A 16,848-nucleotide genomic window follows, 5' to 3' on the forward strand; every position below is an offset into this window, starting at 1 on the left:
GCGTCGGTGTTGATAAACAAAACAGGCCCAGGATTCTTTTCTTTTCTTCTTTTTCCTTTGCTTTTTCTTCCCCCTTTCCTTTTTCTCCTTCCGAGAGCAATAAAGCGATCCGGCGGTGGTAAGATCAGCAGCCGCTATTAAGTCTTGACCCTTGCAGCTGCACAAATATGTTATATGTCTCGCAGCGCCAAGCGACATTCAAATACCTTCCCTTGCTTCAAATCATAGCGCTCTCTCTTGTTCGCCTGCAGCTCGGAGAAAAGAGATACATTCCTCTCTGGGCGGGCTGTTGATCAGCCGCTCTTCCGGACGTGAAAAACAACAAAAGCCAGTTAGCTGTTCCTGGAATCGGCGAGGAAGATCTACGTCAGGTAAGTCGACCCCGAATCCATGGTCTTCGCATAAGACTCAATACACACTCATGCACCTCAGAAATCAGGCCCAGATCGTCGTCTTCTTCAGCTTCATTGGAAAGATGAAGTTCCCCCGCCGCGCTGGGCTCTTGAGCAATGCCCTCCTGCTCCTGGCGCTGCAGCTCACGGTCGCACTGGCCTCTGTCACCTCAGCAGACTTCATCAAGGAACACCGTATTCCCGAAGACCTCAACGGCTCGAATTGGCCCTACCCGTGGCCCGTCAAGCTCTTCCGGTTCGCCAGCCAGCATGAGCAAATGCTCGAGATGGCCTTCATGGACGTCGCGCCCACCGGACCGGCCAACGGCAAGGCGGCCCTTCTCCTCCACGGAAAGAACTTCTGCGGGCCAACCTGGAAGGCGACTGCGGTCGTTCTGGCCAGAGCCGGGTACCGTGTGATCCTGCCCGACCAGATTGGATTCTGCAAATCGCAGAAGCCCGACCGCTATCAATTCAGTCTCCAGCAACTCGCGTCGAACACGCACCGGTTGCTCGCGAAGCTCGGCATTCCCAAGGCCACCCTGATCGGACACTCGCTGGGAGGCATGCTGGCGACGAGGTACTCGCTCATGTACCCGGCGAGCGTCACGGAGCTGGTGTTGACGAACCCGATCGGGCTGGAGGACTGGAAGGCGCTCGGCGTCCCCTGGATCGACCTCGATACGTCGTGGGCGATGGAGAAACTCAGCACCTACAGCAACATCCGCGGGTACGAGCAGGCGACCTACTACGTCGGGACCTGGAAGCCGAGCTACGATGCCTGGGTCAAGATGCTCGTCAACGTCTACACGGGGAGCAAGGCCGCGAAGTTCACCTACAACCAGGCGCAGATCGTCGACATGGTCCTCACCCAGCCCATCGTCTACGAGTTCCCGCGGCTGCAGCCCAAGACCCTGCTGCTGATCGGGGCGAAGGACAACACCGCCATCGGGAAGCAGTGGTCGCCCAAGGACGTGCAGGCGAAGCTGGGCCACTACGACGTCCTGGGACCCGCGACCGCGGCGGCCATCCCCAACGCCACGCTGGTGGTGTTTGAGAATCTCGGGCACGCACCCCAGATCCAAGAGCCGGACCGGTTCCACGCGGCCCTGCTGGGCTGGCTTTGCGGCTGAGGCGGCCGTCAGGCACGAGTAGAGAATAATATGGGGTTTCCGAATATATCACGGCGTCGTTCCTCGGCCGCGGGCATCCCGCGCTCCCTAATAATCCAAAAAATATATCCCGCGTGCCGATTTCCCCCTTCCCTTCGCGTCTGCCGCCGGTGCCTCTTTTCCACGTCTGGGCTGTTCGTTCGGCGTCGTTCGTACGTAGAGTTCCCTCCTGGAGTAAGTCACGCCCGTGTTTGACATGCAGGACCAGGACCGTCGCTGCAACCCAGGGATTCATCTACTTACTTGTTGACGTTCAAGAATCAACGTCCAATATTTCTTTTTAACACCGAGCTCTACACTCAAAAGTATACGAAACAAAGCAATTCGCATTTATTAAAAAAATAAAAATAAAAAAATAATAAAAAATAAAAAATAGAAAAGGAAAAGAGTGTTTGCGAAGAAACGGATAAGCAAATAAATAATAAGATCGTAGTGATGATATAGTAGAAAGGGGGAAGGGTCGAAGAAAGTATAAACGTAGTCATGTTTTGAATTTTGATGTTAGAAGTTAGAGGTAGGTAGGGAAGGGTGGGAGATGTCTTTTTTATTCTATAGCTCTGATTCCAGCTAGATTGGAGACAGAACCCTGGTAGGGAAATAGAACATTTCGCGTGAGGTCATATTCCTCTTCCTTTTTTTTCTCTTCTTTTCTACATGGCGAATGAGTAAACTATTGAATGAAAGCTCAACCAGCACCCGAAATCCCCCAAACCGGCGAAAACCGTAGCGAGAAAAAAAAAAAAAAAAAAAAAAAAAAAATGACGACCCCTGAAATAGCCGAGATGCGCGCTGTCATGTTTGTCCCTCGCCTCGCCTCGCCTCGCCTCGCCTGACCTCGATCGCTCACAGGTCGTCCTCGCCATACTTCTTCCCGGGCCGACACAAGCGCCCCTCGCGATCCGCGGCCCACGCCTCGCTGCCGACGGCCGTCCGCGCGTAGAAGACACCCTCCGGGTCGAGGCGCCTCTTGACGTCCAGCAGGCGGGGGTAGTTCGCCCCGTAGAACTCGCGCTGCCAGTGCGGCTGCAGGAAGTTGGCCTCGTTGAGGTAGGTCCCCGAGCCGGGCGTGACGGCTTCGAGCGCGGGCACGACGCGCGCCGTCAGCTCCGCCTCGCGGGCGACCATGGTGCTGGAGGGGATCGTCCAGTCCCAGTCGGCGATGACGATGCAGTGCATCAGGGTCTCGCGCCAGGCGGGGTGGACGGCGTTGACGGGTGGTGCTCCAGGACGGGAACTGGAAGTTGAGGATGCCGAGGCGGAGGAGATGTTGGCGTTGAGTCCGAGGCAGGCTAGGTGGAAGGTGCCGCTGGCGACGGTGTTGCGGAGGGCGTCGTTGACCTTCTTGGGCTGGCTGGCGACGGCCTTGCGAGGGAAGAGCCGGCTGGCAGTAAGCCCGCCGACGGGGAAGATCCCGAGCGGCAGAGGCCCAAAGGCAGCTGAGAACCAGTCGTAGAAGGTCTCGAAGTGGCTCGGGATCCAGAGGAATGGGGCCGCCTTCGCTTCCAGGCTTGTCAGCACCGGAGACAAGAGAGCCGTGACTTCCGCTGCGGTGCGGTCCGGTGCAGCAATCGCGCCGATGATGAAAAGGCTATTCGTGATCTGGTATGAGACGGTGGCGCCCGTGTCGACGATGGCAGGTAGAGCGGCGTGGAAGAGCTCCACCGTGTCCCAGTACACCTCCGGGCCGGTCTGGGTGATGTTCAGCACCAGCAAGCCACCGCCAACTGGGCCATCCGCATGCAGCCGGGTTGTCATGGACAGGACGACGGCGAATGTTCCGCCGCCGCCGCCGCTCAGTGCCCAGAAGAGCTCCTCGTGCTCCGTTGGTGTCGCTACCAGGTGGCGTCCGTCAGCCGTCACAACTTCCCACTCCAGGACGTTATCTGCACCGAGACCGTACTGCCCGCTCAGACTCGAATGTCCTCCTCCTTGGCTATATCCTCCCGCAAGGCCGACTGTCGGGCAAGACCCACCGACAACACGGTAGCCACGTTGGTGGACGGCCAGGTACGCATCTGCAGCGATGACTCCGGCTCCTAGTTTTGCTGCTGGGCCTTTGTAGTTCCGAGACTTGTAGCTGTCAATAATCTCGACGGATTTGAGGTTGTGCATCCATAACGCCAGACCCCCTTTGCCAGTCGACTTCCCGAGGTAGCTGTCATTACGATCAGCCGACCAGTGTCTCAACATAAACCGCTTCGAGGTACACTCACTCATGCCCGGTGTTTTTGATCACTAGCCGAATGTTGTTATCTTTGGCAAACTTCAGCCCAGCGACTGCGTCTCGCACCCCTGTGACGTTGATAGAAAAGCTGACATAATTTCCCAGCGTACACGGCGTGGAGATCGAAGTGAACGGCACACAGCTTTGGTTCTGGAAGAGTGCCGTCACGATCTCGGCCGGAGCTTGGATACTAGACGGGCGTTAGAGTCTATAGAACGCGTCGACGAGCGCTCGACCTTAAGGACAACAGCTGGAGCAAGTGCTAAGTGCTTACAATGGTAAGGGAGTGTCCCATTCATCTTTGAGAGTAGAGCACATGGCAGCATTGTAGATTGGGTCGTGGCACACGGACGCGAGTGGCTTTGTAGCAATCAGTCTCCCGCCTACCGTCGCGTTCAACCTGTCCCACTGCGCCCCCGAAGGCCACCGGGCGTCACCTGGAATATACCGGCACGGCGGTGCACCGCTGTGGTACGAGTCCGCCAGCTGAACAGAAAGAATGAGCAAGGTGAACAAGGCAAGCCTGGCTTCGTAGAGGACACAAGTCATGATTCAGAGTTCGGCGCTTGTAATATAATTGGACTTTCTGACTGAGCAAAATTTGGAAAGGTTGTCTGAGGGTGACTACTCTCATCTAAAGCTCCTGAGGGTGGTCTCCTATGCATACATATAATGTCTGGTTGATACTGGTGGTGTGTATCGTCAGATCGCTCGATACTCGCAGTCTGTGGCTGACTGCTAACCATCCCCGAGGTCAATCTCAATGATGTATATATGCCGGTCGAAAGACATGTTGCCAGCCATACCAATTAGAAGCGGTTATCCACGCTCAGCTGAGCTTGAAGTCGAGAGATGATGAGTAGGCTGACGGGCGGAAAGTGTTGAAGTGTATCGGAAGAGCAGAGAGACCCTAGGTAGGTGGTGGTACAGTAAGCTTACTTTCCAAAGGCCAGGCACCGAGAAAAGGGGTTGCCTCTTCTGCCTCTCCAGTCGGTTCGGCTATCTCCAAAGACCCTATCAGATCGAAAATTCGATGACTTTCATCCGGTCTGTGTGTATAACGGCGGGGTCAACGGCCTGCATACCAAATCTCAGCTCATACATGTCCTACTCCAGTGTAGCAGCTAGCCACTGGACTCTTGGTTACCGTCCGGTTGCACAGCATCCGTTCCGGTACCAACCAGTACAGAAAATCCGTCTGAACATGAGATGATTGCCCATTTTCGACGCAACACCGGTACTTTACTTAACATTTCGCGTTACCCAATCATCATACTATATACTCTCGCGCTAACAAGTAATCGCTACCAATTTCCCCTCCCCCGGAAATATAGGAATCCAAGATCTCCAAAACATCCATCTATCAGACCAAGTACAAGTTCGCAAAAGTACACATCAGTAATCTAGTCCCCTAGCCCAGATGTCTGCAACAGAAGCGAAAAAAAAAAGGAAAAAAAGGGCTACGTTTATATTCCAACCAGTCCTCAACTCAAATCGTTTGCCGAGTCCGTTAGATAAATCAAAAAGACACAGCTTGCTCCCTTACGCTTCCAACGGAATAACCATTAGTGTCCAGGAGTAGCAATGCAATGCAGATAAGATATGAGACACACCCAATTTCCATCAACGCCCATTAACCAAAGGGTATCTTTTACTAAATATCCTCGTGGTGAAAATAACTGCTCGCATATGAATGAGACACTCCTGCCCGGCAAAATCGGCATTTTCATATACGGAAATCCCACCCAAAGAAGATCAACTCGCTCGCTACCAAGTAGTCTGTCTCCGCCACCTAGCCTCTTGAGCGAGAATGTCTGGATTGAACCTGCGGGTAGAGCCTGGGGCCCCACTATCCCTTGCACTGGCTCCCGCAGGAGACACGTCTAAACGCGCTCCGCTCGTACCACTCGTGTCGGCGTTGCTGTCATCGTTGCCTAAGTCTTGAATGGTCGAGTCCACCTGTGCCGATGCAAAATTCTGCCACATCTCTTGCTCAAACAAGAGCGCCTCCCTCCGTTCCCTCCTCTGGTGCTTGATGAATGGCCAGCCTATTTCCAGAACGAGGAGTGAGAAGAGGCCCCCAATGAGCGCCAAAGCTTGGTCCATTTCGGCGATCGATTGGGGTGCGCACGGCATAAACCAGCACGATTGTGAGGGCGAAGATCCGTGATGGAAGGATACCGCGGAGATATACTCCATAGTATACAATGTCCCGTGGAGCGGTGCCATGACCGGTGTTCCAACAATCAGGAGAATGACGACGAAGGGAATCACTGTCAGCATTGATGGGAGAAGTAACAATTGCCAATGCTTCCGCTCCTTCGACTCATCAGCGCCGATCACGAACGCGAGAAGCGAGCCCAAATCGAGAACGATGATCGCCACAATTCCTCTAATCCGAGCCTTCCGACTGCGAAATTTCCGGCGCAGAAAGTCTGTGACCTTCCACAATGGACCAAGCACTGCCGCCAGCTGGACCCGCAAACTGGGAGCTTTCGAGTCTAGCCAGAAGCCAGAAACGCAGACAATAGCAAGACCAAGTAATATAGCGAAGCCGAGACCGGTAAGCGAGGCAAATATTCGAGCGTCGTGGTGAGAGTTCAGAGTGTTGTGTCCCTTTCCATCCACACCGACAGGCTCTGCTTCCATCATCATCCCTCGCCAGTACAGCATGGGAATACTCGCCCCTGCCTCTCTATCGGCCAGCCAAATGCCTGCAGCAATGGAAATAGAAGGGACGAGTGATCCCAGGACGAGACCACCAACCCGTTGGGCGAGGGACCGCCTCTGCGACCTTCGCTGATACAAGAGCGGGCTCGTTGCAATCTGCGCGAGGATACCGCCTAGCCCCCACCATGTCACGGTGAATGCAGCGCCGACAGGTGCGGCTTCTTGCATCCAGGACGCATCAGCAGCAGCTTTCAAGGCCGACAGACGGCGGAGATGGTTCAGGTGATCGATAGCAGCGGCGTTGAGCGCGATCAGGTAGCTGCAGATGCTCGCGTCGAAACCGCGTTTGTGGAGGACCAGGTTGAGCCATGAAGAGCACAGGGTCAGAAACAGAGCAGCCCAGGCCCCCGGACCGTAGAATCCGCTGACCTTTGCAAAGCCGATGGGATCGTCAGACGCTGATGTATTGAGTGGAAGGTTGAGGTATACTGGTTTCCAACTCCCTTCTGCTGCGCGTGCGTTGAGCGCCATGATGATATAGTAGGTATTGCTGAGCAGAAGGAGATGGAGTTCGGTTCGGTTGGAAGGTGCACGTGATGGCGGTGGCTGAGAAGAGAATGTAGTACAGCGCAGTCCGGGTGGCGGTGGCTGGACGTCTCGGCTCGACAGCTGATTTGGTCTGGAAGGAAGAAAGGAACTCCTCACTATCATACATCAATAATCTGAAAACTTTGGCGGCATCTATTTGGCAGCCCTGGCCCGGGCGGATTTCGTGGGCTCGCTTAACTTGGCAATTTTGAAGTCTCATCAAAACACTGCACTTCACACTTCGTACCGCGATTAATATCTTCAAAGATCGTTCATTTGAATGATGACCGATATCAAGCAAAATGAAAATTCATCGCGTGGTGAATGGAGTTATCAGACTAGAAACGCTCTGCACAATGCAGAACTGCAACTTTTCTTTTAATTGCATAGCAAAATGGAAAAGGAAGATTTGAGAGTCTGGAGATAAGCGAGCAGCTCTGGGGAGTTTGATCAAATAGCTGGGCTCGCTACCGCTATTACCATTTATATTACCTATGTGGTGGATTGCGTTGCGGGAGCGAATGCGTTGCATTCCGAGCATGTCAAAAATATGTCGGAAATTTATTGTACCATCATGATTCATATTTCAAGGTACTCTCACTAAGATCGTCTATACTGTAGAAGCACACAAAATGAGCTGTTGTAATAAGACCAACAAAGAGTCGGAACCTCATGGTTCCTCACAAGGAGGCAGCAAAGAGATGGGTGGAAAGCTCGTTGATTGTTCTAACTACTGGGGGTGTGGCCTCTTATAGAAGTTGGCCCTGGCTAGTGTGGCCCTAATGGCCCATGAAGGAAGCATGGCAGACAGGCTGTTTACAATACGCGCAGCAGCTCTCTTACTCTTCTAAGAGGCGTTGAGATAAGATCATTATAGCGCGTTAAAGGTCCGTCGCCAAATCTTCGATGGCGTTAAGATTACTTAGTTACGCGGTACTGTCACGTTGCAAAAGCCTTAGAAGCTTCTCTAAATGGATGCGTTTTCGGCTTACTATTAATCGAATCGTAAGATGCAATGATAGTGCTGCGAATTGTATCTTGTATGTCATAATGAGTGGTTATATACAGAAAAACGCGTTCCCAACGAAATTTGCTTCCGCGACGTAATCGCGTATCCCGACCGACGATTACCTAGAGTATCAAGCCTCGATTCGAGACGATTCTTCTTTCTTCCTTACCTTACAAAACTTCGACCAAGTAGTAGACCAAACAGCGACCGATCTGACTACGTTTTCGTGGTGCTAATGTTCAGAAAACCTATAGTCCAGAAAAATGGTTAGGCCAATTTGGTTCCGTGAAAACGTACGTTCGCGCGCCGGTCCAAACGAGCCCTTAGTACGTATATAGAAGAGAGCAAGGGAGCATCGATTATTGCCAATTGCGGAGGCGAATAACAAGACGGCGGTGCGTGCTGTTTAAATGCCTTTATGATTGGAGTTCTATTATATGCATTTTTCTATCGTCGCGCTGTATCTGTCCTTGCTGCTGTGGTTGTCTGCGGATCTATGCGTGTCACATTATGCTCGAGCTTGTTGACGAATGGTTGCGCTCTAAAGGCCTTCTCCATCGGGCACTGATTATCCAGACGGCGAGAACTTTACTCGTCCACGGGATTGCATTGCGTTGCGTTGCTTTGCTTTGCTTTGCTTGCGACGAAAGATGCAGGGCGGGAACGATAATACTCTTCGCACCACGTGACGGGATTGAGCTCCTGGCCGCTCGAAGCCAAAGTCAAATTCCACGCCCTGGTTCAAGACCACACTTGCTGGTAAGTCGTCAACTCGGCAGCTGGTATAGGGCGCCGCCTCCTGCCCGGGTCTACAGAGTACTTGGACTGTGGCTTTAGAGGTAGAAGACGACACCGCTCATTGCGATGGCTGCGATGGCTGCGATGGCTGCGATGGCCGCGATGCCCTGGGACTCAGGTTGGTCACCTCATGCAAATATCTGACAATCCCAAGAACATCTCAACTACCCTCAATCAATCCGGGGTTCGACTCCAAACCTCCACATGGATCTATGTGGCACTCGCTCTGAAAATAGCAAGAGAAAGACCTTGATAGGCCTGACGATCATTTTTTCCCCGACGGCTTCGCAAAAATCAGAGTTCGGTTTGCAGCTTCGCCAGGGGCTCCGGTAGCCAAGTCGTAGGTACAACGTATATGTATTCCGCGACCAAACATCCCGTTCTTATTATTTATTGACTTTGGACCAGGAACTAAAGTGGCTTTAGACCAGCGACTGGACTGCTCCGGGATCCGACTTGCGTCCCGGTAGAATTTCTCCACGAGGGAAACCTCCCTGCAATCTGTTATCTCATGCAATGAATCTCGAGACCTCGTATCTTCAGACAAAAGACCTGGAATCTCCGAAGAGCAACTTCGTCGATCATGCGGCCAAGAAACAAACCGTCTTCAATACATTCGTCATTTGAAGAGAGAGTCCAGCCCAGAAAAGAGGGCCGGTAGTCGCAAAGATAAGCAGCTGGATCCGATCCACGCCCGGATATTGTGCTCTTGGCTCACGGCTTTACCTGACGATCTCTCACTGTGGTTGTTTCTTGGCAACCCTCAACAGAAAATCTGTTCGATGAAGCAGAGGATCGAGGAAGAAAGCAAGATCTACAACCGCTGTGGTGGAAGAACGCCCGTTCCGTCCCTCAGCGCCGATAGGATGGGTAACCGGCAAGATATTTCATGCTCCTACCGGCGCGAAAGGGCCGAGTGAGGTTAGGTGGGCTCTACAGTTGGACGATTGAAACTGTTGCCGAGAAAGAAGTAAGTGCTCTTGGCTTCACTTAGCTTCACTAACACGTGGCAGCAAAGCCTAGGAAACTCCTGGTCGTGCTGGTCGTGATAATAAGGTGCAGGCAGGCTGGCAGGCAGGCAACGTCAACCCTTCAGAGGAGAGAAGGCGCAACAACAACAGCAACAACAAAAACAACACGAGAGTATAGCTCTTCTCGCAAAGGCCACAGAACTTCATGAGCTGGCCTGGACGCGTGATCGCAAGAGCAAAGGAACATAGATGCGAAGACGTGATCGAGCAAGTGACCGGCCGATTCTTCGAACACGATCATGCGGCAGAACAAATCAGCTTGGCACAGAATCATGCAAAGCACCCGAAGTCTCGGGCTTTCTCCTCTTTGGTTTCGGAGCTGTTCCTGGTCTCGTTGACTATAAGACAAATTGGAAGATTCATGGCCATCACGACAGAGCATGCATGCATGTATGGATCCATTGGGCCAGAGCAGAAGTTCCTGTTATTTCACCGAGCTTGGGTGCGATATGAGAATGTCCCTTTTTCTATTCTTATACCAGCCCAATGATGATCGTCAGGGACCGAAATTGGCGAGGACGGACTTGGGCACAGTGCTTGCTTCAAAGCTTCTCTGCCTGTGCTGCAGCTGCCAATGTCCGTCCCCCTTATTCTCGGTGGGACCGCATACTCCCGATCCCAAACAACATTATGGATTGATTGATTGTGAAGGGACAATTGAGCCCCAAAATAATCTTTTTTGGCCAGCGCAGGAAATTTGCGCGGGTCTGCTCAATGCCCACGACCAAATTGCGACATCGTCGGGTATCATTCCGCCCCATGTTCAAGAACGATTCACGATGCAGACCATCATTGCAGAGAGAGATATGCTCGATCTCATCCCATTGCGACCTTCCAAAACCGAAGCTCGTCGCATCTCTGGGGGACTGGGAATCGAAACGCCTCTGCAGCATGTACCATTTGTTGGGTATCTTGGCTGCGCCGAGTGTCTCGCGGCACTGCACCAGGGCATCATCATACTACCTATGAGCTTCGGCTTTAGGCGATCTCTTGCCTGCGTTAATCATCCGCTGTGGAGCCCAGTGGATCAACGCGTGGCGACTGGGGAGCATTTTGCGGCGTCTTCGCGCAGCCCAGTATAGCGAGGTCGATCAAAACTCGATGGTAGCATTCAGCAGCAGTACTGACTACATTCTACAACAAGGGCAATTAATTTTGCTATGCTATTTGACGGGAAGTGCAGGCCAGGATGGCAGCATGGAAGGACAGTGCCATTTCACGATTATGTGTATATGTATTCCACATCCATGGACTGGCTGCCCGAAAGACAATACACGCTGGCATCGACCATGTCGATAGCATACATCCACAACGCAGGGCTTTTGAAAGTTGCCCTTGGGCTTTCAATAATCATGAGTCGGGAGGATATCGGGCTTTTCCAGAGTGGGCATGGAAAACCCGTCAGTCTCTTACACGCTAATACACCACTGTAAGAAGCGTTCGAACCTGCACCCAGCGCTGGAGAGGCACTTGGCATCTAGGCCTTGAGGCTGATTTTCCATCTACGGAGTGCCTCTGTCAGTCGCAGTCTCAAAGGCTTTTGCACGTCGCATTTCACTGGCTGCTCGTCTCGCATGGGCCCGATGCTTGCGTGTATGGTGTTAATGTTATTGATTCTCCCTCTTTTATTGGCCATCGCCCCTGAACTTGAAGCTCGGTCGTCGAGTCGAGACGACGGGCTAATTGGCGGTCCAGTCCAGCCTTGTTGTGCACGGTGCTGCCGAGTTCGAGTTCCACCCTTGCACCGTGGAATCTTCTGTCCATTTGCCTATTTCCAGGGACCAGCAGCGGCGACGGCAACGATTCTCTAACCGGAGGATAAAACGACAAGCATGTCTTGCGTTGCTTGGCAGACTTGCCCATCCATCTCGACCCATCTCACCCCCAATTGGAGGCCTCCCAGGGCACCCGATTCTGTCGTCCGAATCCCAGTATCTCTTGGCTGCTATTCTAGGACGCAACATGAGGCTCCATCGTGTTTGCGGACTGACTTGGCTGTTCTACAAAGTCCCAGGCTGGATCCACAACACGGTCAATCAGCATGAGCGTAGCCAGGAACGTGGTTTTGGGTGTGGTTCAGTAGAAGAGGGGGTGGCCTTGCGAGCAGAAAGATGGGTCGGTTCCTCTGTTGATATCAGATGAGCGAATCGCTCGCCTTTCAAAAACCACCGGTACCGCACTTCCACAGGAAAAGTAATATCCACCACCCGCTCTCGTTTTCAAACATGTCTACCCAGGCCGGCCCTATTGACGAGCTTGTTAACTACAAGAAGGCTATCCTTCGTGACGAGAGACGAGATACTCGCATTCGCAATGATATCGAGTCTACCCTCGAGTTTCTCTCGCAACGGAAATCCGCCTTCATCTCTCCCAACGACATCCGGTCTGCTGGCCCTTTCACTCCTCCGGCGCACACGAGATCAAACACCGGTCTTTCCAATGCCATGACCTACCCTCAGATCTCTCGTCCCATGGAGTATTTTCCCGCCAACGCCTACAGCAACCACAATGATATGGAGAAAGGATCGGTAGACGTGAAGCTGGGCGCACATCCACCACCCGCGGCTCATGCTCCCGCTGCTCACCACGACGACCACCACCACATCTCCGCAGGGCCACACACTTTCAAGGAACGCCTCAAGCATTTTACATTTGCCTGGTATGCCTTCACTATGGCGACGGGAGGAGTGGCAACGATTCTATCGGTTGTCCCAAATCGCTTCCCGGGCCTCACTGGTCTTGGAATCTTCCTCTTCATCTTCAATCTCATCTGCTTCACTCTGATTACCATCCTCATGATCACACGCTTCATCATCTATCCCGAACGCCTCAAGCCAGCCTTCACCAACCCCCATGAAGGATTCTTCTCCGCCACCTTCTGGCTCTCGATCGCCACCATCATGAACAACGCCGTCGCTTACGGGATCCCCAACACGGGACCGTGGCTCGTCGAAGGCCTTCGCATCGGCTTCTGGATCTATACTATCGCCGTCACTTTCCATGCCATCATCTACTACCACGTCCTCTTCTCCGTCAAGAAGCTGGTGCTCACCAACGTGCTTCCTGGCTGGGTCCTCCCGATCTTCCCCGCTATGCTGGTTGGGACCATCGCTTCTACCATTACCAAGACCCAGCCGCAGGAGCACGCTATTCCAATGCTCGTCACCGGACTCACGTACCAAGGTCTCGGGTTCATGGTCGCTCTGATGATGTATCCGCTGTACTTCGGACGACTCCTGACCTCCGGTCTCCCCGTCTACCTCTCCCGCCCCGCCATGTTCATCGCTGTCGGCCCGCCCGCCTTCACTGGCCTCGCCTTCATCGGCATGGCACAAGACATCCAGATCCTCAAGCTTTTCGACGGTTACACGACCCTCCCCGGAATCACCAACCAATCCCTCGTTCCGGACATGATCGCTCTCGCGGCGCTCATGATCGCCATCTTCCTGTGGCTGTTTGCCTTCTGGGCCTTCGCCATCGCCGTCATCGCGATGGTGGACGGTCTCCCGCACAACGACTTCCATCTCAACTGGTACGCGAAGGTCTTCCCCAACGTCGGCTTCACCATCGCCACGATCAAGATCGGCGAGCGCCTGGGCAGCAACTCGATCCAACTCGTCGGCACCGGCATGGCGACGGTCTTCTTCTTCGCCTGGCTGCTCATCCTCATCTACCACATCCGCGCCTACGTGCAGCACATGATCTGCTGGCCCGGCCGCGACGAAGACGCTCACTAGATGGCCCTCTCGCCTCCTCGTCGTTTTCTCTACCTTGAGGGATGGGCTGGAGTCCTTTAATACACAAGAGGTGGGAAGGCGGGGAGGAGGGGGTGGAGGGGGCGAAAATCGGATGATACGGGGTTCGAGCAATTGGGGCTCTGGGGCCTGGCTGGCCTGGCTGGCTTTGGTTCCCGTGGGCGCGCACGCGCGGTTAATCTGCCTGTTGTTACCGGACACACACACACACACAATCACTCACACCTACAAATCTACACACAGAGAGACACACAGAGTCACACAGAGTCACACACAGAGACACAGATACATATACAGGGCGCAGGCCGCCATCAACGACATGGCCCCACCCCTCGGCACAGCCTTGTCATTCTTTTTTTTTTTTCGTTCCAGAAAACTAAAAAGAGCTGGTTTAGGACGAAATTTTTTTTTACGATTTTATATATAACATAGAGCTTTTTTTTTCTACTACCTACCTACCTAACTTTCTTTGAGCCTTCTTTCACATGTAGGTAGATTTTGGTTCTGGTTTGGTTTGATGGGTAGCATGATGTGGATGTGGATAGGCTATAGGCTTTGAATGACATGGGTAGGATAGATGGATAGATAGATAGATACCCTTTGGGTTCAGGAGTTTTTGGAGAAAGAAAAAAAAAAGATTCAAGATTTGGAAAACTTGGGGATTGGGGCCTGAGATGGAACAAACACCAAAAAAAAATATATATACATATCAAAAATTTATTGGATTCGGTTTGATAATTGGATGAATAATGAAATGAAAACACGGGAGGTGAAGAGATGGTTTTTTGGTTTTTTTTTCTATACCGGTTTTCATGAATAGATAGGTAGACCGGACAGGCATCGCATACCTCGATATTGCCGACCAACAGTATCACTCTACGGAGTACTTCTGCTTCACGATCGAGACGGCCTGGGTTTCCGGCCGCACGTCAGACGGGGGGGGGGGGGGCTGGGGTTTTACGGGGTCCTTTCCTACGGCTGTATTGTATGAACGAATCATGCTGAGATCTTGAGGGGGTGGGAAATGACTCGAGAAGATATCCTGTGCGTATTGGAGGAATAGGATTTATTCATGTGATGTCGCCGTTGATCATAGCCGGCATATAGTACGGTAGCTACCCATGTAGATACGTAGCATAGCCACACAGCCACACTCGTCAACGACTGTCTCAGCTACTGTAAGTATTTGAAAGAATGAATGAATCAGTAAATGACGTCAGCCTAGCCGAGCACAGCCCCGCTCAACGTCATTCTCGACGCCACAGAGCTGGCGAGCTGGAAAGAGCGGGGGACATACGTACCGGTACATTATACGGAGTACGGAGTCGGTATCTACAGTACAGAGTCTGGGCTTGTTCTGCCCTCCTCGGTGTTTCTTCCGCGAATATCAACGACGGTACGTTATCTATTGAAACTTTGACTATGGAAATCTGTGAAAAGCAAAAGACAGAGAGAAGTGAATAGACCATGTCGATAGATCCGCTTTCCGCAAATACAGTACCGGTAGCTACGTAGCAAACAAAGATGTCTTACTTTACCTACTTGCCCTTTGCATGTTCTGGATCCGGGCAGGCAGGCAGGCAAGCAGGCTCGGCTGCGACGCACGCAGAAGAAGACCACGACGGTACTCCTACAGGACTACTCCTACTGCGGACGAACCAGTAACTAGGACGAAGAAGGTGCGCAGCACCCAAGAACAGGCTTTTCTCGTCTCTTTCTCTTATCTTCTCTTGTTCTCGCTTCGCTTCGCTTCGCCTTGGCTTGGACTTGATCTTGAACTTGAAAACCTGTGGATTCATCCATCCCACTCTGTACATCTCCCATATACACACACATACCCATTATCAGATCCAGGTTCACGTCCAGACAGAAGGAGTCCAAACCAAGTCAAGTCAAATCAAATCAAATCAAATCAAATCAAATCAAATCAAATCAAATCAAATCAAATCAAATCAAACAAAACACAGCGTTCGATCCGATCCAACCCAGAGCCAGAGCTATGATCCTCCCCCGAAACGCCCTTGCTACGGGGGAAGAGGCGCTCATCGGTCTCGTCGCGCGACAGGTTTACTATGGGAATCGCAGGGACTGGTATGGCCTTCTTCCTTCTCTTCCTCTCTTCCTCTCTTCCTCTCTTCCTCTCTTCCTCTCTTCCTCTCTTCCTCCCTCCCTTTCTCCGAACACAGACCGAATCCGGTCGAAACCACCAAAGAACACCAGAACCCAGACGGTACCCACCGCTAACGAGACAGCTACTACTACGGGAACTGCCGCTCCAACTGGGACCGCTGGGGCCGCTGGGTCCTCGCCGGCATCCTCATCTTCCTCGGCCTCTTCCTCTTCTTTCTCTACTTGTACGTTTTCATTCCTTCTTGACCCTTGCCCTTCCTTACCCTCTCGCAAAACAAAGTCTCATCGGAAGCACCTCCTCTCTCTCTCTCTCTCTCCACACCACGCTAACCCGCTCTCTCAAAAACACCAGATGCTGCGCTAACCGCCGCCGTCGCCGCCGCATGAACAACGCACCCACGCCCATGACGGCCCACAACCCGGGCTACAGCGGCTACCACCCCCAACAGCCGTATGCGCCGCCGCCGGGCCCGCCGCCCCCGCAGTACGTGAATGGGAATGGGAATGCGCCGGGCGGGTACTATGGGCAGCAGAGTGGGGGGTTGACGCAGCCGCAGGGGGCGTATATGAAGTGAAGTGATCTGGGTTCTCTATTTTATTTTTGTGGGGGGGGGGGTCTTGGGTTGGGGCAATATGCGGTATGCGGAATGGGATGGGGATGGGGGTGGGAATGGGATATTGATATGGGATGTGCGAAAGGATGGCAATGTGCAGGATGTGCACCATATTCTGGGTGGGAGGGCGACGTGGCGTTTGCTGGCTGGCTGAGTTATTAAGTTATCATTGGGAGAGGAGAGGGATATCATGTGTGCGTATGAAAAGAAAGGTATAGTTTGGTACTTGCCTACCTATACTTAATGTACGGATGCAAACCCAGAATTTACTTACTGACCTTGACTGCATGGTCATTAATCATAATGAGAGTGAGAATGACAAGTGGGTGATGCTACCGTATTTCTTATTCATACAAGTACGAGTATAAATCGCAGAGAGAGAGAGAGCAAGAAGACAATGATGCTACCTCTATAGTGGCCTGAGAGATAGCGGGGATGGAATTGAAAGGCGAAAACACCTATAAC

At 52.6% G+C, this 16,848-nt stretch overlaps 6 protein-coding genes across 6 annotated transcripts; 4 read left to right on the forward strand and 2 right to left on the reverse strand.

Moving 5' to 3' along the window:
- Nucleotides 1–167: 167 nt before the first annotated feature.
- On the forward strand, nt 168–1,525 carry L3040_005781 (uncharacterized protein; the record flags this gene model as incomplete). The annotated part of the gene is made up of 3 exons (XM_007296703.2): nt 168–239; nt 337–371; nt 433–1,525. The coding sequence occupies 3 exons, from the start codon at nt 168–170 to the stop codon at nt 1,523–1,525; spliced, it is 1,200 nt and encodes a 399-aa protein (XP_007296765.2).
- Nucleotides 1,526–2,407: 882 nt separating this feature from the next.
- L3040_005782 (uncharacterized protein) lies at nt 2,408–4,337 on the reverse strand (the record flags this gene model as incomplete). The annotated part of the gene is made up of 3 exons (XM_007296704.2): nt 2,408–3,719; nt 3,778–3,978; nt 4,063–4,337. 3 exons carry the CDS (start codon nt 4,335–4,337, stop codon nt 2,408–2,410), a joined length of 1,788 nt encoding a protein of 595 aa, XP_007296766.2.
- Nucleotides 4,338–5,555: 1,218 nt separating this feature from the next.
- Nucleotides 5,556–6,989, reverse strand: L3040_005783 (uncharacterized protein; the record flags this gene model as incomplete). The annotated part of the gene is made up of 1 exon (XM_007296705.2): nt 5,556–6,989. The coding sequence occupies one exon, from the start codon at nt 6,987–6,989 to the stop codon at nt 5,556–5,558; it is 1,434 nt and encodes a 477-aa protein (XP_007296767.2).
- A 3,674-nt stretch (nt 6,990–10,663) lies between these two features.
- L3040_005784 (uncharacterized protein) lies at nt 10,664–10,966 on the forward strand (the record flags this gene model as incomplete). Its single annotated transcript, XM_007296706.2, has 1 exon — nt 10,664–10,966. The coding sequence occupies one exon, from the start codon at nt 10,664–10,666 to the stop codon at nt 10,964–10,966; it is 303 nt and encodes a 100-aa protein (XP_007296768.2).
- A 1,143-nt stretch (nt 10,967–12,109) lies between these two features.
- Nucleotides 12,110–13,621, forward strand: L3040_005785 (uncharacterized protein; the record flags this gene model as incomplete). The annotated part of the gene is made up of 1 exon (XM_007296707.2): nt 12,110–13,621. The coding sequence occupies one exon, from the start codon at nt 12,110–12,112 to the stop codon at nt 13,619–13,621; it is 1,512 nt and encodes a 503-aa protein (XP_007296769.2).
- A 2,017-nt stretch (nt 13,622–15,638) lies between these two features.
- Nucleotides 15,639–16,344, forward strand: L3040_005786 (uncharacterized protein; the record flags this gene model as incomplete). Its single annotated transcript, XM_007296708.2, has 3 exons — nt 15,639–15,730; nt 15,892–15,993; nt 16,122–16,344. 3 exons carry the CDS (start codon nt 15,639–15,641, stop codon nt 16,342–16,344), a joined length of 417 nt encoding a protein of 138 aa, XP_007296770.1.
- Nucleotides 16,345–16,848: the final 504 nt, after the last annotated feature.

This window comes from Drepanopeziza brunnea (genome assembly GCF_022702325.1).
Source record: "Drepanopeziza brunnea f. sp. 'multigermtubi' strain 214-2 chromosome Unknown ctg9, whole genome shotgun sequence".
NCBI classification, from domain to species: Eukaryota; Fungi; Ascomycota; class Leotiomycetes; order Helotiales; family Drepanopezizaceae; genus Drepanopeziza; species Drepanopeziza brunnea.